The sequence below is a fragment of the Aspergillus flavus genome, chromosome 1 (genome assembly GCF_009017415.1).
Source record: "Aspergillus flavus chromosome 1, complete sequence".
In the NCBI taxonomy this organism is placed as follows: domain Eukaryota; kingdom Fungi; phylum Ascomycota; class Eurotiomycetes; order Eurotiales; family Aspergillaceae; genus Aspergillus; species Aspergillus flavus.
The window spans coordinates 6,288,468-6,312,262 of NC_092406.1; the positions used below are offsets into that span (position 1 = coordinate 6,288,468).

The window sequence follows — 23,795 nt, forward strand, 5'->3', positions numbered from 1 at the left end:
TTAGGGATGGAACATCAGCTTAATCGAGATGACCCCTAACTTCGATCCCAGACACTAGTCGTGTATGCGCTTCATGGATGCTAGGAGATCATGTAACTCTAGACCAGCCACAGATGCAAGCTGATATCACCAGTGCCCAGAAGGTTTGGATAACCCATTGTCCTTCCACATTCGTTCGGGCCATTAGGGCACGTCGCCTTTGCCAGTAGTTGTCATATGACGTCCACAGCCCTAGCGCGGAGATTCCATTTTAGGCCATCCACGCGATGCATGATTCTCTCAGCCTATCATCCGCATCAATTCATTGTTTACGTTTGCTGGAGATGACAAAGACGATTCCGCCTCTAACTTCGGTTTCTTCTCATAGCTTTTGGCGATTGAAAGGCTGTGTGGCTGTGTTTATATTGGTCTGTTCATATCAAAGAGATTTCCATTTTTTTTGTTAGGTATTAGATCAAGAACTAAATAAAACTGGTTATAACTTGTGATTTTCTGATCGTCCCAAAGAGGGTAATTTCTATAGGTTATGGAGGCTGTCGCTGTAAGACTGCGTATTGACGACCTTCATACACGCTACTAATGCGCACAAAATGGCGCCACACTGGCCAAGTAGGACTTATTGGTTTATCCCTGTAAGCCTTTGTGTCTGTCTACCTTGTGGGGAGGTCACCCCTGTTTCATGCCTCCAATCTCAAAGATCATATCCATACAGCAACAGCAACAGTTAAGAGCTTCTATGTTGGATAGAATGTAAAAACCTACTTAAGAAAACCGCAGGACTTATTTATCGCATCGAAAATAGGTAGGATATGCAGTTGATATGCCTTGTTTTATATTTCTTCCCTCAAAAGGCACTTTACTTGTTGAGCTCACTGAGTATAAAGGGTTCACGAAAAAAATATCCAATATAGGTTAATAGCTAGCCGATATTAGAACTGACATAAATTTACTTGATCAAGAGGGGTATCTATCCCAGGAGGATCTCAATACTGCAGAAGTGCTAGCAACTTCTGTCTCCTCGACCGTGTCTTGTGTTATGCCAAGCAACCAACCTATTTTGAGTCGCTCACATCATGCTTATCTCACCACCATGTATCTAGGCATGGTGTTTTACCCCTTTACTTTAATATTCAGAGCTCACCAACAACTCGAACGGCTACTAATGAATATGTCACACATTCTTGAATGAGAGGATATTGATACAACTGAACATTTTGAATTGTTATATATCCCCATCATGAAAGATGGAGTATCTTTAAAATGACTATTCACTTTAACGTTGACCTGCAAAGACGCCTACTAAAAGACAACATTATCACCCAAGACCGGATTACCTTATTCTTCCTGGTAAGACTTTCTAGCTACCCCTCGGGAAACCTCCTAATATCGCCCTCACTGCATCCACTCCGAAATCGATGTTAGGGGAGCTATTCAGTTACCATACAATACTATAGTCAGGACGACCTAAGACGACAAGCTTCAATAACTCTTGGACGTCAATATTAGATTGTTTAAAACTTCGAATATCTTATTTTGTGAATGTGGATCACGTTCGTTCAAGACATCCAAAACCAACTTACTCTCCTTATATAGAATTAGAAGTTGCTCCTCACATACGTTACAGCTAAGCTCTGACGCATTATCGGAAGCCTTCTTATAATATTCTGAAGAGCAGTTCTCATAGCCTCTAGATTGCTCACGGCTCTCGAAAGCTAATTCCCTCCGGAGAATGGATTATGACTTATATCGGTCCACTTCGTTCATATTGTAGTGGAAGAAGGCAGTCCTTTTATTTTTCATGGAATTCTCAATCATGACCTGATAATCGTGTATGACGGTAGATGTGAGGTGAGTTTTGCCAGTCCCAGCTAGTCATAGTCAGCCTTTGGATAAGCTGGTTACTAAACGTTCAAGGGGAAAGGAAAAGTACGATTACATACCATCGATGATCGATTCTACTGTCAGAAATAAGAATTTTACTCACGCTACATTATGCACTGGCCGCCATGCATTCAATAAATACTTAAAATCATTCGAGACTTTGGAACTGAAGATATGTACAACAAGAAAGGTAAATATGGCTGAATATCAAAAAGACCTGCCTTCAACCCTTCCATAGATATTCAAATCCAACAGAAAACACATGATCAGATTAACACATTTACCGTTAAAGACCGTCGATAATAACCATTACAACGCACAAGTACCCCTGACTAACACCCGATAGCCCAATATCTATCTTCAACCTTCTACAGCCTCCCGTCAGTATGAAACGCATCTCAAACAGGTCCAGCCCGAGCAAGACACAAGTCACGATACTCCGTTCTTTGGTTACTCAACCTTACCCCAGGCACCAAGGCTTCCGTACACTCAGCACCCACACAAAGCGACCACTCTCCTCCCAATTCGACCAGCAACGCACCCACAACCAAGGCAATAGCCCTAGGCCCAAACGCAGCCTGCGCCGGACATACAAAAGGCTTACTACCGAATGGAAAAAAAGCGAGTTTCTGCTGCGGCGTCAAGGCACCCCAACGTCCTGGGGCAAATACTTCTGCATCGGAGCCCCAGATATGAGTTGCGGTTTGAGCCTTCTCAATGTCTGCATTCAGGACTTCGACTGTATCTGACCCCACTGGGAGAAATGCACGATACACACGTTTCGTGGGTGGATAGAGACGCAGTGCCTCGTTGACTAGCATCTCTGCTGAGAGGTTTTGCTTGCCGTTCCGTCGCTCGAACTCGTCTTTGGTTGGGGCAATTGCGAAGGTAGTCATTATCCCCCGCCACTCGGGGTGGTAAAGTCCTGAAGTGTAGCTTATCTCGATGAAAAGGCGCAGGACAATCCGCCACATCGTCTCGAAGCCTGGGATGACCAGATTCAGTGGGTTTTCTTGCGGATCCAGACAGTTCAAATGAGGGAACAGTGTCTTCAGGGAATTCTGGAGAGAAATATTGTCTTGAAAGGATACGAGGTGCGTCTTGTCTTTGGATGAAGTCCAAGCATCGTTAATCGCTTCCGCGAGACGGAGTAGATCGTGGTCTGGGATCTCAAGGGCCTCGGTTTCCATCCGGAATAGAACACTTAAGACCACCCGCAAGACTAGCACTTGTACCAGGTTTGTGAGCATGACGCGTGGTTTGTCCGGGCTGTTTGCCATTGCGCCGTCGATACTACGCCGTGCGGCGCTGCGCACGAGGCCCGATAAGGACTCCCAGGATGTGGGGGACAGGTTAATCAACCCTTTGGCTTGTCTGAGAAAACGTTTCGCGTGCATTTCATTGTCGGTCGTCAAGGCGTTTTCGATCCCAAATACCGCGCGCAGTCGTTTGTTCGGGATGGCTCTGGACTGACGTGCATTAAGCTGGTTATGTACTTCCTGGTAAAGTCCCTTTCCCTCTATTATGCGACGGTATGTTTCTGGGTCGATATTTGGGGATACTGGTTTCTTTAGTCCTATGTGGACTAGACGGTGCAGAGGAGAGGAGAGGAAAAGAAGCAAGACCACCACTATCACAAGAAATAAAGACATGGCCCGGCTTGAAGGTCTAGTGGATCATATGGCTAATATGTAAGTTAATAAGATGGAGCTGAACCTGGAAGTCTGCTCATTGATTTGGAGTGCTAATTGATATAAGACAGATTAGAGAAAAGAGAGAGCTATATAATCCGTTATATGTACGATCGCAGAGGACTTGCTGTCATTCACCCATTAGAGCTATTCACTAAACATGTAGGCTACAGATCTGCGTGCAGCCTGGCTCAGCCTGCGATAACGTGCGCCATGTTCAGCCCAACCTTCCCAGTTAGGTTAGTAGGATAGATATCCGTGCGTCTCTCTAATTTTGCTAGACTATTTCATTCACTAATTTGGTGTGATGTTTTAAAAGAACGAGAGCCCTCAAACGTGGGATGGTGGCCCCCCAGAGTAATAGGCAAGGAATCTATAGAAAAGGTGAGTTTTATCACCGAGCTGTTTTTCTGCTCCAAAATGCCCTTTCTAAGCTAATCTATAAAGATATATCAGTCAAGCAGATAAAGATGTACTCAGCTGGGGTTCTGCCCAAAAATTGTGTCTGGGCCCAATCTCTGGGCAGCGATTTCGCTTACAGATCGTGAGTGGATCTATTAGAACCGCTGTGGCAAAGCTGACCCTCTAGTATTTGGTATACTATGTACAGCTGGCAAATTCGTAAAGGAAATGATATATAAAATAGACCCACAGAGATCAGCGCAATCTTTCACACGAACCGATGGTCTCGCGGGCTATACGCAGATCGTAGTTCATCAAATTATGGTGGGGCTGAAAGCTTCTTTCCGGGAATACTGCCATTGCAACGTACGAAGAAAGAGAATGGTATAAGGTGCTAAATGTGTTTCCATTGTGTTTCCATTGCATTTCGATACGGGCTCCATTCAACTGTGTCCCTAGTCTTTCAATTTCTTTTCATTTTCCTTGAATCCTACGCGATGAGACGCACAATGTCAAACAGGCAAGAACACTCCTTGTTTGCTAGCCAAGACCCTCGCTATTTTAGATTGAGAGGACACTCTTCCCGCCGTCGGACGTCAGTCGTGCTCGAACTTCAGGAATTCATAACCCGAATCACAAGGGAAATTCGCATTGAAATGATCAATCAAAATGGCATCCGAAGTCAGGTCAAGGTGATACTAGTCCAGACAGTTCCAAAAGTAGAAGTTTCGACCCCACAGAATTTTAATCACCGGAATAGGGATAGTGGTAGGAGTACCAGTGCATACAAGGTGACGAGCTCTAGACCTGGCCAACATGATTTCAATACGAAGTAATGACACGGGAGGTTGCCCCAAGGTTAATCGATACCTTTACCGGAGTCTCTACCCCAATGAGAAAGCAGATAGTGATAAATGATCAGGTGACCGGATCCGCTTTCTCTGCACGACGATATCAATACCACAAAATGCATGTCGTTCCGGAGATAAGCGCTGATAATGATATAATGGTATAGTATTAATGCTCATTTTAATTTGACAAAACGCCTCCAGGTGTATCATTTCTCGTACAACCGGTGTTTTAAGAAAATGTTATCACAGGAATTATTTGTTCGGAGATTGCAAACGCCGAGCTTCCTACTTATGCGTTTCCCTTCCCCCTGAGTGACAAATGAAGGGCTTATGGCTTTAGTACACATCGTTATACTAAAGGCTTTAGATATGACTTTTGTACTCTATGATTCCGAACATTTTCAGAGTTGTAGTATAATCGGAATTTCTGACAAGAATGTAATAATCGTATACCCAATCACGAACCTAATGACTATAGAGAGAAACAGGTGGAGTCAGCTTAGAAGTGAGGCCTACACTGGGGCTTTATACAGCTACATTTGCTTTTCACTCCATTTGCGGGCCTACACTCTGTAGAAGAGATAATCAAGTGAGCACTACAGCATGATCTGTGCCCTGATATGTGGAGTATGATAATAGATAAAGGGCAGCGACAGCAAAACAATGAACATACACATAGTTGGTCTCAGGTGGAGTTCGAATTGTCAGCGCAAGACCATACCGAGGTCCCTCCTGACTGAGTGTAAGAATCAATAATGCTCACAATGGAGCCATACGTTCCCACGATTGTCAAAAAGGTACCAGCCACAAAGATGAAAATACACCATCCAACCATCGAATACCAGCTGAGAGTTCGTTCACGGTTCTTACAATTGTCGTATAACCACATACCAGCATATGGATGGAAAGTCAAGAAGGTCCCTAGTAAAGCACCGATCAAGGAGACAAGACCAGAAAATACGGGAATTGCACTGGCGACAATGTACGCGATCAAGGCGACGCTAGACGTTGAACCGAGCCATGTAACCCAGTGAATAACACTATTGGCTGTGAGGTGATTGGACCCTCGTAATATTCGGACGAAAGTATGCTTCGCCGGAAGCTATACGCACTAAGTTAGTAGCTCTTCGCAAGAAAGCCCTGCTTGATATCTTACATGGACAAAGAGAACGCAAGAGACTATAAGGCCCGGTAACGAAATGCCGTATGCCACTTTTTTTATGGTCACGCCAGCGGACCCAAGAGCTGGTGAGGCGACATAAGACCCGCAGTAATAGTATATTATGGTGCCGACTATAACGTATACCATGGTCACAGTGGTCTGGCAAGCTGCAAGTGCTCGAGTGTAGAGGAGTGGTTGACGCATTTCGGCAGCAATATTAAAAAAGGCCGGCGTACCAGCATAGGTAAAGACAAGTGTAGAAATTGCTGAGACGGCGTCGGTGAAACTTGGATTATTGACAATCTTATAGTCAGACTTCCATATACCAGTTGAAGGTGCTGCTGAAGGACGGTCCTGGAGACCGACCGCGATAGTCACAATAAATACTAGCCGGCAAATGATTAGGATTTACTTGCACCCAAGTCATACTAGATACTTGCCGGCAATGATGATTGAAATTGCACCAATCCAAGCCAGAATCCCAATGCGGTCAAGGGTTCGAATACTGCCGAAAGCAAACCCAATCACAGCTGCAACAGCCACAAAAGCCGCAGTACAGACAGCATGAGAGGAAAGTGCGTTGAGGGCCGTCGAGATACTCAGCATGGCCGATCCAGCGGCTACAGTATAGACTATAGCGGAGTTAGCACCATAACCACTATCTAAAAAAACAAACACCCACAGAGTGCATATGCAGCACCGAAGAGCTCGCAGCCGATTTGGCCAAAGAACATCCGTCCCACATCGTCAATGCCATATACTTCGGGATGACGGAGCTTGAAGACTCCGATCATATAATTTGACCAAGTCGTAATACCGGCGATAGCCAACAGGAGAATATTCCCCGGAATAAGACCCAAGGTACCAAAGACGAGGGGCATAGAAAGAACCCCAAGTCCAATCTGGGTTTTCATCATCAAGGCAGCTGTGCTTATCCAGCCAACCTTCAGTGGAAGTGTTAGCACGGTTGTATGGCCTCATCCGGTGGGGGAAATAATCATGATCTTCTACATACATTACGATAATTAGGCCCGTCTTCCGTGACATTTCCGAAGACAGCATCAGTCTCAACAATCGTTCCGACTATGCCATGAGCTGGATGTGTGGGATCAATTTGCGCCGAATCGGATTCTATCTTGGATTTCTGTAACATGATGTTGAGAGTGTGCGAGATGGTTAGGGTCAGAGAAGGGGCGCCATAGATCCAGTTCATCATGGTGAAGCAAGATATAAATATCCCCAGACGACTCCACTCTACTAGTTTGCGAATATCATGATACTGCGGGGGTCTCGAATGATACGAGCTATCTCTTCATCCTGGAGAGCTACATGTTCCGACTACCAACTGTCCCCTCCGGAACAGCTTGCCTCGTTACCTTGAGACAGCCAAAGGCATTGGAAGATTAATAACTAGTATATAGAACCACATCCACGCCAAGGTGAAGCTGTTTGCTCAAGCTTGATCACTTCTCTATTCTATCAGAAGCTTATCCTACAGTCTTCACACACTGTCAACTGTGTGTATTATGACTGCTTGCATGGAGGCGCACTGGATAAGGGCGCATTATGTTATACACACTCACACGGTTGACAGAGAAGTTAGTTGTGCATATACAAGAGCCAGGTTACTATCAAAGATAGATAAGGCTTGGAAGGTCTTGATAGGTTGGAAGACTGCGAAGTAGACAAGGAAATGTGCAAGTGGTTCCGAAACCAAACCGTCCCCTCAACTCCGTTGACCGAGGCTTTGCGAACTCCCTAATTGCCTTTATAGCACAGTAGATTATATCTTTTTTTAGAAATCGCCCATTGGGAGGGCGGTGTTCCGTATTACACACATAGCAGAAACTGAATATACACTATTGCACCCACTCTTTATCCACACTATTAGTACTCTCGTAGGACGCTCGCTCAATCTGTCATCTCAGGGTAATTCAACTACCAAATGGATGTGACAATCATCGGTTCTAGTATTATTAGTCTTCTCTCCGCTCTTGTCCTTACCCATGCGCAATATAAAGTGACCATCATTGCCTCTGACCTTCCAGGAGATCAAAATCAAGATTGGGCAAGTCCTTGGTATGCCTACCTCACCCGAACGCGCCACTTTATTCGGAAGCAGGTTCATTCGATTGAGGAAGCTAAGCACATTGTGAAGCGTGACATGCCTGTGCATGCATCGGGACTAGGTGCCGCACAGCTCGCAGGTGACAAGGATGTGCTGCCCATCCGTGGACAAACAATGTACCTGGAAACTGACTTCGATGAGCTTGCGACGTTCCAAGGCTCTCACCAAGGGCTCAACAAAAGACATTGTTGCATTTCGGCCAGGGAGGAAAGGAGGTTACCGTATTGAGGCCGAAGGTAATGTTGTCCATGCATATGGATTTGGCAGTCTGGTGTATGTCTACAGCTATGCAGCCTTGAAAGTGCGAGAGTTAGTAGACACTATGCTAAGTGGTGTGGGCCAAAAGCTCGATTATAAAATAGAGCATGGTCCCAGTAATTCCAGCGTTGAAGGGACATGCATTCGAGAAGCCTTTATCTTCCGCTTGTTGTTTATCTCCAACACGGGATATTCAAGACCCACATAATCAACACGTGACCATGGTCTTATCTCAAGTCCCGAAGCGATTTTCCGCTTTTCCACCGCCCAATATGTCGAATGCAAGAACGCATACCAAAATCGCAGGAACTCCGGACTACGACGACCCGATTTTCTGGGATACGAAATTTGCGACCGGCCAAGATGTGGGCGAATGGTTGAATCCGGGGGAGAATCTCGTCCAGGCTGTTCTGTCACATTTAGACAACCGATCATCTGTCCAAGAACGTTCCCCTCGCGTGTTGCATCTGGGACCCGGGATCTCGAAACTAGGGACGAAGCTTCGCGAGGCATTCGTGGACCGCGACTGGAAAGGCTCTGGCATTGTGGTGAGTTTGCTCACTCTTGTTGGAACTGAATCTCTGCTGACGCGCAACTGTCATAGAATGTTGATTTTTCGGCCGAAGCCGTCCGCCTGGGCCAAGAAATCGAGAGCAAACAAAACCCGTCGCATGCAATGCACTGGCTGTGTGCTGATCTTCGATCATGGAACGATATGTCGAGCTTGGCCCCGCTGGCGCCTTTTGATATAATCATCGATAAAAGCACGAGCGACGCCATCGCAACCTCCCCATCCACGACGCTCTCGCCCACCTCCATCTCACAAGACACCTGCCCCGTGGTGCGCGACGTTGCGAATACCCAAGGACAAACGACTCTATCCCCAGTCGAGCTGTTGGCGCTACATCTCGTCCCGTTGACCATCGAAGGGACGATGTGGTTTTCCCTTTCCTACTCAACTATGCGATTTGATAACCTTCCACGGCTAGCGAATCATTGGGATCTCGTTTCCCGTACCCCGCTCAAGGCGCCCCAGGGTCAAACTTCCTCATTTGCGCATGCCCCTGAGGTTTTCCATTGGCTATATATACTGAGGCGGAAATGACCAGTTCTTCGTCGCGCCGAAATTACTACATAACAGACATAGGACTAGCGTGAATTGAACGGGATACAATCAAAGGTAATTTCGACCCCCTACGCTTGTTGCACCTTACGCCAATTATGGAGAATGCCGCCCTGGCAACAATCACAGATTGATTGGCAGTGACGACAACTTCGTCTCTCTCAGCCGAGAATTACTGCTGCGGCACCAACAGCGCAAATGTATGGCTGCTAGGTCAAGCTTTCACTGGCTGTTAACTGGGGTGTCCTGGAACATCTTCTTGCCCAGTAGCGGCCGACTGAACTGATAAAAATGCGGTTGTTGCTATGCTGCATTCACAGTGACGCGTCTGGGAGCCAAAGCCCTCGGGATTCCTTCTTAATTAGGGATCGGAACCCCCGTGGCGCATAATGGCTGCTTTGCAATGCCAAAGCGCCGTAGTGACCGGCCTCCGAGACTTTGTAAACCTTGTAGTTTATTTCTGTGGTAATAAATAAATAGACGTATGGTATGAATTAGGGAGAGCGAGAATCTTATCATCCGGGGTACATCCCCGCTAGTTCTAGCTTCCTGGGGTTACCAACAGCCTTCAATTTCTGACGGTAAGGCTCGTCGGCGTTGCGTCCGGAGTAGTATGATTTTCTATGGCGGTCATTGATCTCGAAATTAAATAGTACACAGGAGACGATGCATCAGAATAGTCCATACTGAATGTTTATCGATCGCAAGTGCGAACTTAACCGACATGGCTATTTTCGGGTGGTCTATAACGCCCAAATACATATAATGTTCTAACTCAGAACAGCACACTTTTGCCTTCTCGAAATTCCCTACCAAATTTATCTTATGCTTACCACGATTATTTGAAACTCATTATATATTTAAAATTTAGTTGATCTATCATCACATTTCCATTTACTTCGAGATATACGTTGATTATAATATTATACTAAGACTTCTAGGTTCCAAGCCATCTGAAGTTGAGACTCTCCGGGGAAATTTTGTTCAAGCCGCAGGCATGACTCGTGTGACCTACTCTTGCATCAACCTACATCAGATCTTCCATAATCCATGCCGAGCTTTTAGGTATAGAGAAGGATCAGTGGTGGTAGGTCGCCGAACCGGTAGATGTGGATGAAGTTGGCGTGATACGAAGTCCTGCGTGTCGCTGAACGACTGGGTAGTCCCGGTTACAACTTCTCTGTGACCTTCAATCCTCATAGTCCAGATGGCATCCTGCGAGATGCGAGCTGCTCTGTGTTTTGCTCTGCGTGGAATTCGGTGGCCGGGAATCCCGCCACGACTCTTCACACGTCCTCGGTGCCACCCAACTATTGTCGCCCGCATAGGTAGTCAATGTGGTCAATGCCGGCTTGAGAATGGCATTCGTGTCAACGAGTGACTTTTATCAGGGGTACGGAGTAATCCTCCCCCAATAGCGCCTGCTAGAGAAGCGTGCAAGGTGGATATCATTAAAGCGGGGAGTAGCGATTTCGACCATGGTTCAACGGCATTGTTGTCCGACCGCGGCGAACGGAAATCCAGACGACCGATCAAGGGACGGTGGTTGGTGCTCAGTCATAGCCGTCAGATTGTAGGTAGTTGTAACTTCAGAGTTCGAGGGCCGATGGTGGTATTTCTGCATTGTTAGTTCTGGCAGCTATTCTCGGGCGTATCTTCATATCATTGCAGTTACCCCTGGATGCAACCTTCATTTGAAAGCAACTTAATTGACAAGGCTGAATACGGTGGCGCCGCTAACTGGATTGACGTAGAAGCCGAGGGGATTTGATTCGCTAAGTTCTGAATGGATCAGTGCGCACGGGGATGGCCCGAGCCCCTTTGGAACGTTGGCTAATTTGGCAGATATTGATTGATCTACGCGGGACTAACGCGGATGGGATTCCATTATTGGAACGATAGGACGATAGTTGCTCTGTAGATTGGACTCAGCGAGTGTCCTTTCCGTCAGGACTATCTGTCTGATTTGCGTGTTATTTTCCTAGCCTCTTCTCATTTGGTGGTAGTAGAGTACGTAGGTACTGCCAGGCACGTACGTGTACCAAGTATGGTATGCGCATTCTTTGCACTGTACTGTCTTCCCTGGGCGGAAATGTTTTCCCGAAAATTGGGTGAAATAAATTTAATGTTTCACTCATTTGCTTCGGGTGCTGGTCTAGGGCGGATCATTTTGAAACTGAAGAAATAGTCCGATCGGAATATACAGGCGCCTCACATCGTTTTCCTGCCGGTGGGTCAGGGTTCCCCGATCTAGAGGTTGAAAAAGAAAAACACCGTTGGAAAAGAGAGGAGAGTTTGCTCAGTTTGCGTGCCTGTCACGGGAATTGAACCGTGGATCCCGCTGTGGAGATTGTCAAGGCCAGCGTTCCGGGCGGTGAGGGGGGATTCTGCCAGGGGTGGAAAAGCAGACGCCCCCAGACCCGTAGACCATTTCTTTTCTCCTTTGCGGGGGGGAAATATTGCCTGATCCTTCATTCTTTCTCTGTGGGCTAAAAAGTCATGTCCATGCTTCCGTCCCTTTCTCCGAGCTTATTGCCAATCTCCGTGCTACTCGCATATGCTGGCTTTCTCGGTCACTGCAGGCGCAGTAGAATGTGATAGTGTCGCCACTGCTCCTCAAATCTAATTTTCATTCAGAATGGTTGGCGTTCCTCGCAGCAAAGGCTGTTCGCTCTGTCGCAAGAGACGTATCAGGGTCGGTTATCACACCCCCTTCCCCTCCCCTTTACTCTTATAGTAGATATCTTCCTTTTCTAGTTTAATATTTTCTTTTTGAATCAATCGTTGACTTCGATGGGAGTGATTAGTGTGATCAAAGCCGACCGCATTGCTCGCAGTGTCGCAAGTATGGCGCCGTATGTCCCGGCTACAAGCGCTCTCTGAAGTTCCAGGATGAGGGACCCCGTCTGCATGGACTGTATCTCATTACCTCCCCAGACACGGATGGGAGCGACGAGGGATCGAGTCCAATTTCGGACTCGCTTCCCGTAAAAGCCCAGCTGCAGATGCGTTGCTTTACAAATGCCTCCCTCGACGAGCAGATTTGTCCGTCCCTGGCATTCAAGTCTTTCTTGGGTCAGCAGCCACGCCTTTTCAAAGAATTTGTCTGTGCCTCGTTTCCGACCATGTATTACCATAATGAATTTCGGTTTGGACCCGGTTTTACCTTCCCGGACAACGTTATCAAAAAGTTCGGTTCCAAGCCTTACTACGATGCTACCGTTATGTGCCTCTCCCTAGCCTGGCTTGCACATCTGACAAAAGACCCCAACCTACAATATGCCAGTCGAGCAAAATACACAGAAGCCTTGAGCGGTATCCAATATGCCCTGACATCGGATGATATCGGGTCGGACGCCCTGTTAATGGCCGTCATACTGCTGGCCTTCTACGAGATGAACGTACGCACCTCCGATGATGCTTGGATCTTCCACGCCAACGCAGTGAAGATGCTGATGAAGACGCGTGGCATGAGAGCTCATTTGACGGGCCCTGGGCGTGTTTGCCACTTTGCCTTCAGACCGTTTCTGATTGGTGCTGCCCTCCAAAAGGGTGAATCATGTTTCTTAGATGAGGAGCCATGGCAAAACTTGGCATCATCCTTACGGACCGAGGATTCCCAGAAGCAAGACGAGTGGGCTTTTTATATCGACGTCTATGAGACCATCTTCATGGAGCTTGTGAAATGCCCCGGCTATATCAAGGAAGCCCGTGCAATCGTTTCGGTGACCTCACCAGAGGCCAGATCTCTGGCTTATCGTATCCGTACAACATGTGATCGACTGCGAAGGCTAAGCAAAGAAATGCGAACCTTACTCAGTGCACATAACCAGCGAAAGCAGGGCATCACTCTCCGCTTCGTCGGACCGGAGCCCCAACTCTTCCCGGAAACAAGCCCGTCCCTTCTCCTTCGTGCCGGAGTTGACGCCGTTCGTATCCTCGAACAAATATTACATCGAATTACCGTTCCTACACCTGCCGTGGAACAAACCTTGATAATCCGTGATGGAGCGCTAACACCCGTGTCAAGCCCAGAAAGTTCTGGAGATGCGGAGAGTCCACCGCTCCTCTCCTTTGATTTGTCCTGCGACCTCGGAAACGGCCCACAAGCTTCGGTCGGTAATGATGACCAGCGCGCATTGACCTGGTTGGACCGGGTCGCCGGAGCAATGGGGCTATTAGGAGCGGAAATCACGTATGGCATGAAACCGGAAGTACAAACGGATCTTGCTCTGCGAACGGTTCGCACGTTAACGCCTGTGGATGATGACCTCCCGGAACCTCGTAGGTCGTCGGACTGAGACAACGGAGACCGACAGGCTGTATTGAGTCACCTACCTAAGTCAAATTCGATTATTACCGACGCAACGCGTGCATTTGAGACTTGGAGTAGCCCCCGCTTCGTCAGCGTTGGACGGCTAGTTTCTCCGCGATGTCCACCTATTACAACTAGAATATAGGGACCTGTGAAATCGACGCCGAAAATGACAGGCCCTGGCGCCAGAAACGGCCTCTTTCCTTCCGTAACCTTGAGCGGCGAGTTGCGGCTTGACCGCCCGCTGCTCTGTAACGCCCTCTTTTCTGCAACCAGCGAGGACTGTTAGTCATCCTCTTCTCACCTTATTGTTGTCGTTCAACTTCAACGATTCTTCCCCTCGCTTCTACTAGCGCCCGAAATGATACCGAAAATGGCTCCTCTCGGCATCCAAACGCAGCTCCCTATTCCCTTTCGCCTACTCGTCGAGCGCTTATAAGATGCTGCATCCGCCCTCTCTTCCGTGTCTTTCAACGCCCCCCTCTTCTCATCTCAATTGTACTACCTCGATCGAGCTTGATATACTTGATTCCCAGGCCTCATATCACAGAATCCAAGCCTTGGTATCTATCTCCGTGTTCTTCTCATGGCGTCTGTGTCCATACCTCCAGCTCAAGTTGGTGGACACCTGCACTGGACCCATCCTATCCTTTGCGAGGAAATTCGACCCAGACTGAGTTATTTTCATAGCCATGGATGGCTCCCTTCAAACTTTAAGCTAAGAACGCTGTTAGGGATTGTCGTGGTTGAACGGTACTGGCGGGAGAGTGGGTTTACCCTTGATGAAATGTGGCTGGAGAATAACACGGAAATAGATATTGTATTTAATTGAACCACAACCACGGGGATTGGCTTTCCCTGGAAGATTAGGAGTACAGTCTTTTAATAATATATTTCTGGCTGAATGTAAAATTTTTGGACGAATGAACGATAAGAATACTTCAGATGTGGATGTCGTTTGTGTGACCTATTACTAGGTCTATTTGCGGTTTTTCTGTCACGGATCATATAGTTTCGAAACTGGAAAGGTCGACCGGAAGGTGCTGATGGGTAAGCGTCCACGTGTTTATGACCTTGAATCCTGCAGTACTTGATCCACTACTACTGACTATTCCTGCCAGAACCAAACTTTATATGCACGGTGCCTAACAATTGATATATTGTCCGATCACTCAAATGTTCTCGGGTATAGGGGCCGCACTTGTAGCCCGGGATAGTGCGTAGGTAGAAAATGCACCTTCGGGCAAGGCCACAACTCGTTGGCCGACCGTGAAACTAGAGACGTTCTTGCCGACAGAGGAGACTACACCACTGCACTCAATACCTAGCCATGGCTGAGCGAGCTGGCACATTGCGACAACGATATCTTTGAAATTGAGACCAGTCGCCTTGACTTCAATCTCGATCTCGTCGTCGCCCAGCATACCAACATTATCATCTGCAAAGTACAGCGTATCGAGCGAACCCGGGCTGGCAATCTCAAGCTTGAAACGGCGGCCTGACTGGTAAAATGGCTGAACTGAGATGGTCTTCTCATGGGTCTCTTTATGAACAAATGCATTGGCAACGGTATCGTTCGTGACACGAGGAACGACAAGGTCGGAGCCGCAAGCGCGGAAATCAAGTTCTTTACAGGACCTCTCGCCATCTACCGGCCACAGTGCGTCCATAGCAGCTAAGATAGCAGGGGTTGGCTTCTCAATATCCTTGGCTTCGAGTCCTAATGTGGCGATCCTGCCAAAGCCCTCAGAACGCAGACTGCGGGTAAGACCAACGATCATCTGGGCATCAGGGCTGTCCAGATGGTAAACCCAGAGCAGGTGGGAAGCATTGAGTAGGGTCCTCTTGGCCTTATCGAAGACGTCGACTGTAAGGTCTCGCAGAGACGTGATGCCCGTCTGGAGGACGACAACATGCTTGCTACAGGAGTCGATTTCCCCCAAAGGGTAAATTGATGGTTTCCAATTGGTAGTCTCGGTGGAGATGGCCTCGCTCAGCCTTTTAGCACTGCCGTCGGGCGTGCCATACTGCATGATCAACAGGTCTTTGGTGTGGATGCCATTGACACTATCGACGATTCCATTGCCATTAACGTGCCCTCCCCCCCCTGGCCTATGTGATCGCTAGCACGGCGGTTGATAAGCCCGCCATTGACGACGCATCCATCGGGGAGCTTTTCGTTGGTAGTATGGCCATTGGTAAGGACATTGGGCTCCATAGCGTGACGTTTATATAATCGATAGGCTCTTGGCGTTCTTCCTCAGCAATAGCCTTATCGTCGTGCAGAGGTTGCCATTCGATTTTGTAGCACAGTTCGGCGACGTCTCCACCACTGTCTGCATTGGGATCCTTCATGGGAGTCAAAATTAGACCCTCCATGTTAATCAGGACCTCAGTCGAGTCTTGGGACGTCGCCCATAAGTCAAACTTGGTGGGCTGGGGAGTAGACAGACTGGGGCCACCAACACACCACGCTTTAACAAAGTCCCCCGGGATAGTAGAAAGGTTGGCGCTGATAATCAGGCTCCTGATCATGGTAGGCATGTAAAGAGCCTCGAGCTCCATGCGACCTCTGCTAGAATGGGCCAGGCAAGGTGCAGCAGCGCATCCAGAAAGACGGGGTGGATACTAAGGGGAGCTTCATACTCCTTATACATGACCTTTTTCGTGTCACGGAGATACAGGTCTGCACGTGAGTGGTGCGGGTTAGAGAAGTAGTTCTCTAGGCCCTGAAAGCATGGTCCGTAGCCGGCTCCGACCCCAGAAAGAACCCGGTACATGTTCTGTGTGTCTATCCTATAGGTAGCCGCTGTCATCACCTTCTTCGTCTGGATACTCATGTGCTTTAGCCCGGTCTCGGCGACGTTGGAGACTAAGGTCTGCTGCTTCCCATTGATGCGGACTCGAACGTGTCCCGTGCAGTGCTCGGTCCAGGCACGCTTTGTGTTCCATGAGCAAATACGAAACTCATCCCAGATATCAGAATTGCCACGGGTACCCTCAGTGTATGGCCGGAGGGTGATGACTGCCTCTGTGTCGACATCGTCGGTGAACACGAGGGCTGCACCCACTTTCAACTCACGGAACTCGAATCGGGAGAATATCGCCTCGTGCTGCTGCGCGCGTCTTTCTGCTGCTTCTATGGCCATAGCCAAGTAGCCAGCCATTGGATACACGCTCATACCTTGGATCCTCTGCTCCCGAAGCCAGGGCACATCGTCAAGGCGGAGTATGTTGCGCCATGTAGGCTCCAAGTTATTGGAGAACAGAGCCATGGTCCCCAGAATATCGTCGCGCTTGCCGTCCCTGTGACAGTGTTTATCGGCGATGCGGGATTGATGCCAATAACGGGTGTCATGCTGCCAGGGTGGCGAGGCAAGTCACGCAAGAAGGAGCGGTTCTTGGCCTTGCTCTTGGGGAAGTTGATCTCAGTCATATCGAGGACCGCGCCGCGCACATACGCAGCTCCTGCAGCATCCAGAAGAGAGTGCGAAGGCTCTGAATTGCGAACGACCGTGGGAGCGTAGGCAATCTTAGCGGTGGGAGGGCCAATACCCTTCAGAGTGTCCCGGATAGGGCCCTTTAGGGCAGAGTGCGGCCCCAGCTCAATGAGCATGTTTGGCCGCGACTCGCCGTCGGCACACATCTTACCAAGCGCATTAGTGAATAATACGGTAGAGGTCAGGTTCTGCACCCAGTAGGCAGGACCCAGATCGGCCGGCGCAGCGATCCCACCAGTAACTGACGAGAAAAAGATAGCTATTGCAGTAGTAGCAGGTTTGATAGTTTTGATGGCCTTGAAATAAGCTTCAACCACATTCTTCATATGATTGGAATGGTAAGCCACGTCGAGCTTGAGATGCCGGTGAAAGATCGATTTCTCATTCAGAACAGCCTCTAGCTCGGAAATGGCATCAACATCCCCAGAGACTGTAACACTGGAGGGACTATTCACACAAGCAATTGTAGCATACGCCTTGAGCGAATGAGGTACGCAGCAGAGACGTCATCGAGAATTCTGCATTTTCAATCGGTTAAAACTTAAAACTTAGATAGTCCAACAGTCTGCTTGTTAAGCTTCTCCAGGCATGTGGTCCCCAACGTACGGCGATGTGTGGGTCAATTCGATCTACGATAAGCGAGTAAAACCTTCTTTCCGAAATAGGGTTTGAAAAGGTTGTGGAGTAGCTCGCTTAAAGACCGTTAGTGGGACTAGGTAGTACTTAGTCCTATCCTTAAAAGAGGAATTGATATACGGTCACCCCCCCCGCCGCCCCCCCACCCCCCCAACAGGGCTCCGAACGACCTTTTTGCACCCTACCTCGTCCTAGGTAAGATAAAGTAAAATAAACTATATGCAAGACCCTATTTCGCTTGCAGTGCCTTCAGGGTTTCAGCAACGTTGTCCACACCCGGCAACATGACGCCATTGCCCCCGTTGTTGACCTTTCGGGGTTGTCTCAATGGTTCTTTTCGATTATCTGTGGAAACAGTAAGGTGTCTCTATCAATCTCGTCGGCCGAGAGAATAATCAGGTGTCCTTTTCACTCGCATATACTCGGAGACAATAGCTGGCTCGGAGAGTACCGTCATTCTACCGACTCCTCCCAGTCGTTCCCTCTTAATGCCCTGCACATCTCAACGGTAGCATCATCTATGTCGAAGCCATGTCCGATAACTTTAGTGAGCATCGTGAATACTAGGTTCCGACTTCCGCTGCTCACTGGATCAGGAGGTGTCTACCTCCAGAATATGGCACTTGCAGCGTATGCATTCCTCTCCGCTCAGCTTGCCAGGGGACCTATTGGACCTAATGCTCTCAGTCATCGAACGTCATCTTGTCGAACAGGGCACGGAGCAGCAGACCCTCGGTCTATTGAAGATCGTCCGCCAGGATATCAAGTCTGCTGGAAGCCCGAGCCTCTTCTATGGAGATCCGAACGCTTCTATCCTCTTTGTCAATGACCTGACTAAGATGGGATTAATCAAAGCTGCAAACTTCGGCCCAGCGCTCCTAAGCCAAGGTGACAAAAGAAAGTCGAGGAGCAATCCTCCAGGCAGTATGGTGACATTCCTAATTTATATACACCCAAACTCGGGGAGGGCAAATAGCTTGTTTATAGCTGGTAAAGACAACGACGGAAATTATTGGCTCAAAGGAGACCTTCCCGCCACAGGCGTGGGAAATTATCGACAAAGAATTGAGGGATATGTAATGATCTGCTTTAAGGATACTCGCGCTTTATATGGCTCTCCCTTTTTTTACCCGTCTCCCTTTTACCCAAAAATGTCAATTATACAAGTGGCGTATACTTTACTTGCCAAAGCTCTTAATGATCGTTGAATAGGGCTTAACTAAACGGTAGCAATATCTGAATTACTCACATTCCTATGCAAGGGAGGGAAGAATCCTCTCCAGATAATTCTTATCCCAGTGATTTCTCTAAATATGCATACAGGATCTACACTAATAGATAGAATACCTGCCCAACCCTCCAGCTGTTTCTGCGTCACGTTACGGTCGCGTGACATGCATTTGTAAAGCATTGACGACCATCGCCTCGTCTTGTTTACCTCCCAGAAATTACTATGCGCCTGAAGACTCTCTGGAACACAATCGATCAAACCATCTTTCATATTCTTCACTATTGGGTTCTGTCTCCGCAATCTGAGGTTTCTGAGTATCCATACTAGATGTCTACCCTCATAATCATAATAAAACTTTCATTATTCGCTTCAGCAAAACTACTGTTTTCCCAACTCTTGGATCTCATCGGGGCCCAGCAAGCCCAAAGCCTGTCTTCGGGTCGGGGCGTTGGGGTCGAAGAAAGGCTTCTCCGCGAGGGCCGTGACTCGAGTGCCATGTCTGGGCTCCGAGCCTTCGTAATCCCAACTGGCATTGTGAATGGTAATTCTGCCTAGGGTTAGTTCCCCATAGAAGGAAGATGGTAAACCAAAGGACGTTCACTAACCTGTTATCCCACAAAGCACTAGTCCGAGGTGTCCACTTGAAGCGCACCTGAATGTCAATATTCTTTTCGTATACATCGAATAGGTACCCTAGAATAACATCACTCTCCGCCTTGTCGAGTCCGACAATCCGGTCAGTCATCGCACGGTTTACCCACAGCGCCTTCCAACCCGTCGCCGGATGGACTCGGACAATCGGGTGCTCTCGTTCAATATATTTCGGACCGGCTTCGGGGTCCTTGCGGTCTAGATACGGATGTGCAGATCGATAAATGGCTGTTCTTCCATCGATGATTTTACGGAACTCCGGGGACAACTTCTCGTATGCAGCATACCCGCTGGCCCAGAGAGTATCTCCGCCGATGGTCGGGACGGCGTCATTGTGAAGATGTGTCACCCCTGCCGGTTGGCGCTCATGAACTAGGTCAGTGTGCCAACGAGAAGCTCCACCCGGTCGACGATAACTAGCTGCTCGTTCTGTCGCTTGGAGAGCGGGCCATAAAACCGAGACGCCCGGTAGACCCGGTACCTGGGGTACTTGAGGCTACGATGATATATTAGAAAAGGGACTCGAGTATGTGACACGAAAGGTGAAAACGAACATGGACTTCGACCTCTCCAAAGTATTCACCAAGGGCCTTCTGTTGCTGGGGCGAGAGGTCCTGATCCCGGAAGAAGACAACACTTCGTTCTGCAATCAGTAGGCCCAGCTCATCCTTCTGTTGGTCAGTCAAGTCTTTAAGCTGCAGTCCCACGATCTCGGTTCCGATGTGCCTGGTTAGGTGAATCACTTCTTTTGCTGCGGACAACAACGCCTTCTTCTCGGGGTCGGCACGAGTGCCCGGATCTACATGTGGGCGATCATAGTTTCGGATGTTGTAAACATCGTCCGAGTACAGAGGTCGGGAAGGCCGATATGGATACCCATTGGAAAGATCAATTCCCGCTTTTACAAGCCGTTCGCGGCTGGCTGCTGGAAGGGCAAGTGTGTCCTTCTGGGGCTCGGCGACGTCAACGATCCGCGGATCGATAGGAGCTGGTGCCATAGTGCAATGGATATTTAATCTATTCTTTTTAAGCGATCTATCAATTTCGCGACAGTCTTGGACAAGAATCAACACAATACTTGTATTATATTCGTTCTATGGGCACTTGATTGATAATCTTGATTAAGTCACCCGCGGCGACGGGATCACATCATCGCCATTAACCATTACGCCTTCTACATCTCATTCGTCACATATGTGAAGGATCCCGTACATATTCCCACAGTTGCAACCCCTCATCTCTCCGCAAATCCCCTGCTTCTAGAGTGTCTTATCTCTGTCCACTCTGGAGCTTGAACTCAGTCACCCGCAGCCCCTCCGATATCACCATACAAGGATGTGATGGCGACTCAAATTGTCTGATTTCCAATCGGTCCGCACTACGTCCTTTGATCGAATATTGGTCCACCACATTCCATTAACACTCTAGACGGCACACCCTTCCGAGAAGATTAAGCTTGAACAACATGCTGGTTGTGGTGGTGCGTTGATTACTACCGAGGCTTGAGCCATGACACCACTCTAGCCTGGCATAACGTGAGCTGCGACGGCACTAGTGTCCTTACCACCATCACAATCATAAAGGTGTCCCAATTCACACATGGAAATTGCCTCGACAGCCAAGCAAATACACAACAGTAACATTATGACTCGCACCCAAATCCATAAGGTGGCGGTCATTGGTGCCGGGATCAGTGGTGTTGTTTCCGCGGGACACCTGCTGGCGGCCGGATTTGATGTCACTGTCTTCGAGAGAAATAAGGTTGCAGGAGGAGTGTGGTATGTATCATGTGGCATCTTCGGTATGGCTCAGAAATTAACCGAAGACAGGCTGTACGATGAACGGCAGCCGATCGAGCCGCAGTATCCTGCCACGAAGCCGTCGGAAACAGATCAACCGGCGAAAGATCGACACCAGAAGGAGAGATTCGTGCTCGAACATGCGCCGCCTGGGTAAGCACTTCTGTTATGGGGTATTCTGCTTCCTGCTGACAGTGTAGCCCTTGCTATGAGAGTTTGAGGAATAACGTTCCCACGCCTTTGATACGGGTGAAGCTTAATGCGTGGCCAGAAGGGACTCCAGACTTTGTCAGCCACGATGTAATAAAAGAGTATATTCAAGATACATCTCGGAAAGCACGAGTTGATGATGTCACAATCTACGGAGCGCGAGTCAAAGACCTTCGCAAACGTGGTGATAAATGGGAGGTTTTCTGGTCGACAGTTCGCGAAAACGACCAGTCGGACATGGTGGTCGAATTGGAAGAAATTTCGGTAAGCGACATCGCTCTACAGAGTCATATGGTGTTGGTATTGACGAATGGTTCGGCAGGTATTTGATGCGATAATTGTCGCATCAGGGCATTATCATGCGCCTCGCATTCCAGATATACCTGGCTTGTCGGAAGCGAAGACCCATTGGGCGTCTCGAATTATGCATTCGAAGGGGTTTCGAAAGTCGCAAGGCTTTGAGAACAAGGTCCGATCGCTCCCTTTTATGAATAGTCACATACTGACCAATTCTAGAATGTCCTCCTCATTGGCGGTGGAGTATCATCCGCAGATATTGCGAAGGAAATTGGTCCCGTCGCCAAAACTGTCTACCAAAGCACAAGGAACGGCGACTTCGATCTTCCCGCGAGCTTGCTCCCTGATAACGGGGTGAGGATTGGCGAAGTATCGCACTTTGAGATCGACAGGTCCCAGGACACAGTTTCCGACGACGAGCCTTTACCTTTAACCATACATCTGAAGTCGGGGCAGAAACTATGCGGAATCGATAGGGTTATCATCTGCACTGGTTATCACATCACGCTACCTTTCCTGCGAGATTATCACAGCGACCACACGCCTGCTGAACTTGCTGATGAGAAGATTCTGGTCACCGACGGGACTCAAGTGCATAACCTGCATAAAGATATATTCTACATTCCAGATCCCACACTAGCCTTTATCGGGGTTCCCTACTACACAGCCACATTTACTCTGTTCGAATTCCAGGCGATCGTGGCAACGCAGGTCTTTGCCGGAATTGCCCAGATACCCCCGGCGGATGTTATGAGACTGGAGTACTTGGCCAAGATCAAGGAAGTTGGCAGTGGGAAGAAGTTTCACTCGTTGAAAGATAAGGAAGAGTTTTACGTGAGGGATATATTACAATGGGTGAATGAGGATAGGGCTACATACGGGCTCGGTCCGCTGGAAGGACATTCCGCTCAGTGGCTTGAAGCCAAGGAAGAACATAGAAAAAGGATTGAAGGGCTTTGGCAGAGCACAGGTCGGAGGGACAGTGGTGTCGGCGAGCTTCCGGTGTTGGCAGTGTGTAGTTAACTTGCTTGAACCCACTCTAGATCGGACACTATCTCGAAGTAGGAATAATATTCTGTCGGCTTTACGATGAACCTCTAGTAACCTTCGCTTACAGAGATTTAAATGATCTAGTTAGTACAAGTATTGGCCAAGCTCGTCAAACGTTAAGTTTGTGAGGATCCCGCCATTGATAGGGCTCGGCACATCATCCATCCTCGCGATGACGAGCTCAGCGACAACAACGAATCTTTAGCTCCAGTCACGTCACAGCTTCCCTATAGAAACTGTCGAATGGATTATCTCTATACTGTCTTTATTGGCTAGACATCCCCCAACATGACTCGGAGAACTAATGTAAACTTTCCCCGCACTAAGCTGTTATGACAATTCAATATATCCGCGCCAACTGCCGATGCAAGAATTGCGCAAACACCACTATTATGAGCAATTGGGACTCTTATCCAGTAGCCAAGTCCCTGACACTAGATCTGTGGAGCCACTCTTATCTATCCTTTCTTGAAAATAATACACATTAGTCGAACAACATGTTGGGGGATTTTTAGCGTAGCTGCTCGGATATAATGATTGTTGAGCCCTGCTCCCATTCTCTTCTCTCCCAGTATAGTCAAACACTGCTGGAGCCCTACCACCGCAGGAA

The 23,795-nt window shown here is 48.3% G+C and overlaps 10 protein-coding genes across 10 annotated transcripts; 5 read left to right on the forward strand and 5 right to left on the reverse strand.

Annotated features, from left to right (window-relative positions):
• Positions 1-1,826: 1,826 nt before the first annotated feature.
• F9C07_2142813 (uncharacterized protein) lies at positions 1,827-4,116 on the reverse strand. The gene is made up of 5 exons (XM_071509182.1): positions 4,020-4,116; positions 3,892-3,956; positions 3,644-3,830; positions 1,915-3,572; positions 1,827-1,848 (listed from the first exon to the last, which is right to left on the reverse strand). The coding sequence occupies exon 4, from the start codon at positions 3,531-3,533 to the stop codon at positions 2,280-2,282; it is 1,254 nt and encodes a 417-aa protein (XP_071366153.1). The 5' UTR covers positions 3,534-3,572; positions 3,644-3,830; positions 3,892-3,956; positions 4,020-4,116; the 3' UTR covers positions 1,827-1,848; positions 1,915-2,279.
• A 1,207-nt stretch (positions 4,117-5,323) lies between these two features.
• On the reverse strand, positions 5,324-7,203 carry F9C07_2280345 (putative amino acid transporter; the record flags this gene model as incomplete). The annotated part of the gene is made up of 5 exons (XM_071510428.1): positions 5,324-5,927; positions 5,970-6,373; positions 6,428-6,619; positions 6,670-6,931; positions 7,003-7,203. 5 exons carry the CDS (start codon positions 7,201-7,203, stop codon positions 5,511-5,513), a joined length of 1,476 nt encoding a protein of 491 aa, XP_071366154.1. The 3' UTR covers positions 5,324-5,510.
• Positions 7,204-7,932: 729 nt separating this feature from the next.
• Positions 7,933-8,343, forward strand: F9C07_11363 (uncharacterized protein; the record flags this gene model as incomplete). Its single annotated transcript, XM_041283947.1, has 1 exon — positions 7,933-8,343. One exon carries the CDS (start codon positions 7,933-7,935, stop codon positions 8,341-8,343), a length of 411 nt encoding a protein of 136 aa, XP_041139829.1.
• A 251-nt stretch (positions 8,344-8,594) lies between these two features.
• F9C07_2058557 (uncharacterized protein) lies at positions 8,595-9,478 on the forward strand (the record flags this gene model as incomplete). The annotated part of the gene is made up of 2 exons (XM_041288074.1): positions 8,595-8,921; positions 8,978-9,478. 2 exons carry the CDS (start codon positions 8,595-8,597, stop codon positions 9,476-9,478), a joined length of 828 nt encoding a protein of 275 aa, XP_041139828.1.
• A 1,050-nt stretch (positions 9,479-10,528) lies between these two features.
• Positions 10,529-10,822, reverse strand: F9C07_11365 (uncharacterized protein; the record flags this gene model as incomplete). Its single annotated transcript, XM_071507604.1, has 1 exon — positions 10,529-10,822. The coding sequence occupies one exon, from the start codon at positions 10,820-10,822 to the stop codon at positions 10,529-10,531; it is 294 nt and encodes a 97-aa protein (XP_071366155.1).
• Positions 10,823-11,940: 1,118 nt separating this feature from the next.
• On the forward strand, positions 11,941-14,097 carry F9C07_1172162 (uncharacterized protein). The gene is made up of 2 exons (XM_071507673.1): positions 11,941-12,191; positions 12,304-14,097. Exons 1-2 carry the CDS (start codon positions 12,135-12,137, stop codon positions 13,795-13,797), a joined length of 1,551 nt encoding a protein of 516 aa, XP_071366156.1. The 5' UTR covers positions 11,941-12,134; the 3' UTR covers positions 13,798-14,097.
• F9C07_2183581 (polyketide synthase dehydratase-domain-containing protein) lies at positions 11,941-20,931 on the reverse strand. The gene is made up of 6 exons (XM_071509389.1): positions 19,784-20,931; positions 18,410-19,725; positions 17,161-17,787; positions 16,458-17,107; positions 16,018-16,386; positions 11,941-15,923 (listed from the first exon to the last, which is right to left on the reverse strand). The coding sequence occupies exons 2-6, from the start codon at positions 18,500-18,502 to the stop codon at positions 14,984-14,986; spliced, it is 2,679 nt and encodes an 892-aa protein (XP_071366157.1). The 5' UTR covers positions 18,503-19,725; positions 19,784-20,931; the 3' UTR covers positions 11,941-14,983.
• F9C07_11370 (uncharacterized protein) lies at positions 18,625-18,871 on the forward strand (the record flags this gene model as incomplete). Its single annotated transcript, XM_071507605.1, has 1 exon — positions 18,625-18,871. A coding segment is annotated over one exon (247 nt), but the record flags the coding sequence as incomplete, so codon positions are not given.
• Positions 19,582-20,827, reverse strand: F9C07_11371 (alpha-ketoglutarate-dependent taurine dioxygenase; the record flags this gene model as incomplete). The annotated part of the gene is made up of 2 exons (XM_071507606.1): positions 19,582-20,325; positions 20,384-20,827. The coding sequence occupies 2 exons, from the start codon at positions 20,825-20,827 to the stop codon at positions 19,582-19,584; spliced, it is 1,188 nt and encodes a 395-aa protein (XP_071366159.1).
• Positions 20,932-23,229, forward strand: F9C07_2142832 (FAD dependent oxidoreductase). The gene is made up of 5 exons (XM_041288072.2): positions 20,932-21,607; positions 21,659-21,781; positions 21,829-22,102; positions 22,161-22,307; positions 22,355-23,229. Exons 1-5 carry the CDS (start codon positions 21,429-21,431, stop codon positions 23,156-23,158), a joined length of 1,527 nt encoding a protein of 508 aa, XP_041139824.2. The 5' UTR covers positions 20,932-21,428; the 3' UTR covers positions 23,159-23,229.
• Positions 23,230-23,795: the final 566 nt, after the last annotated feature.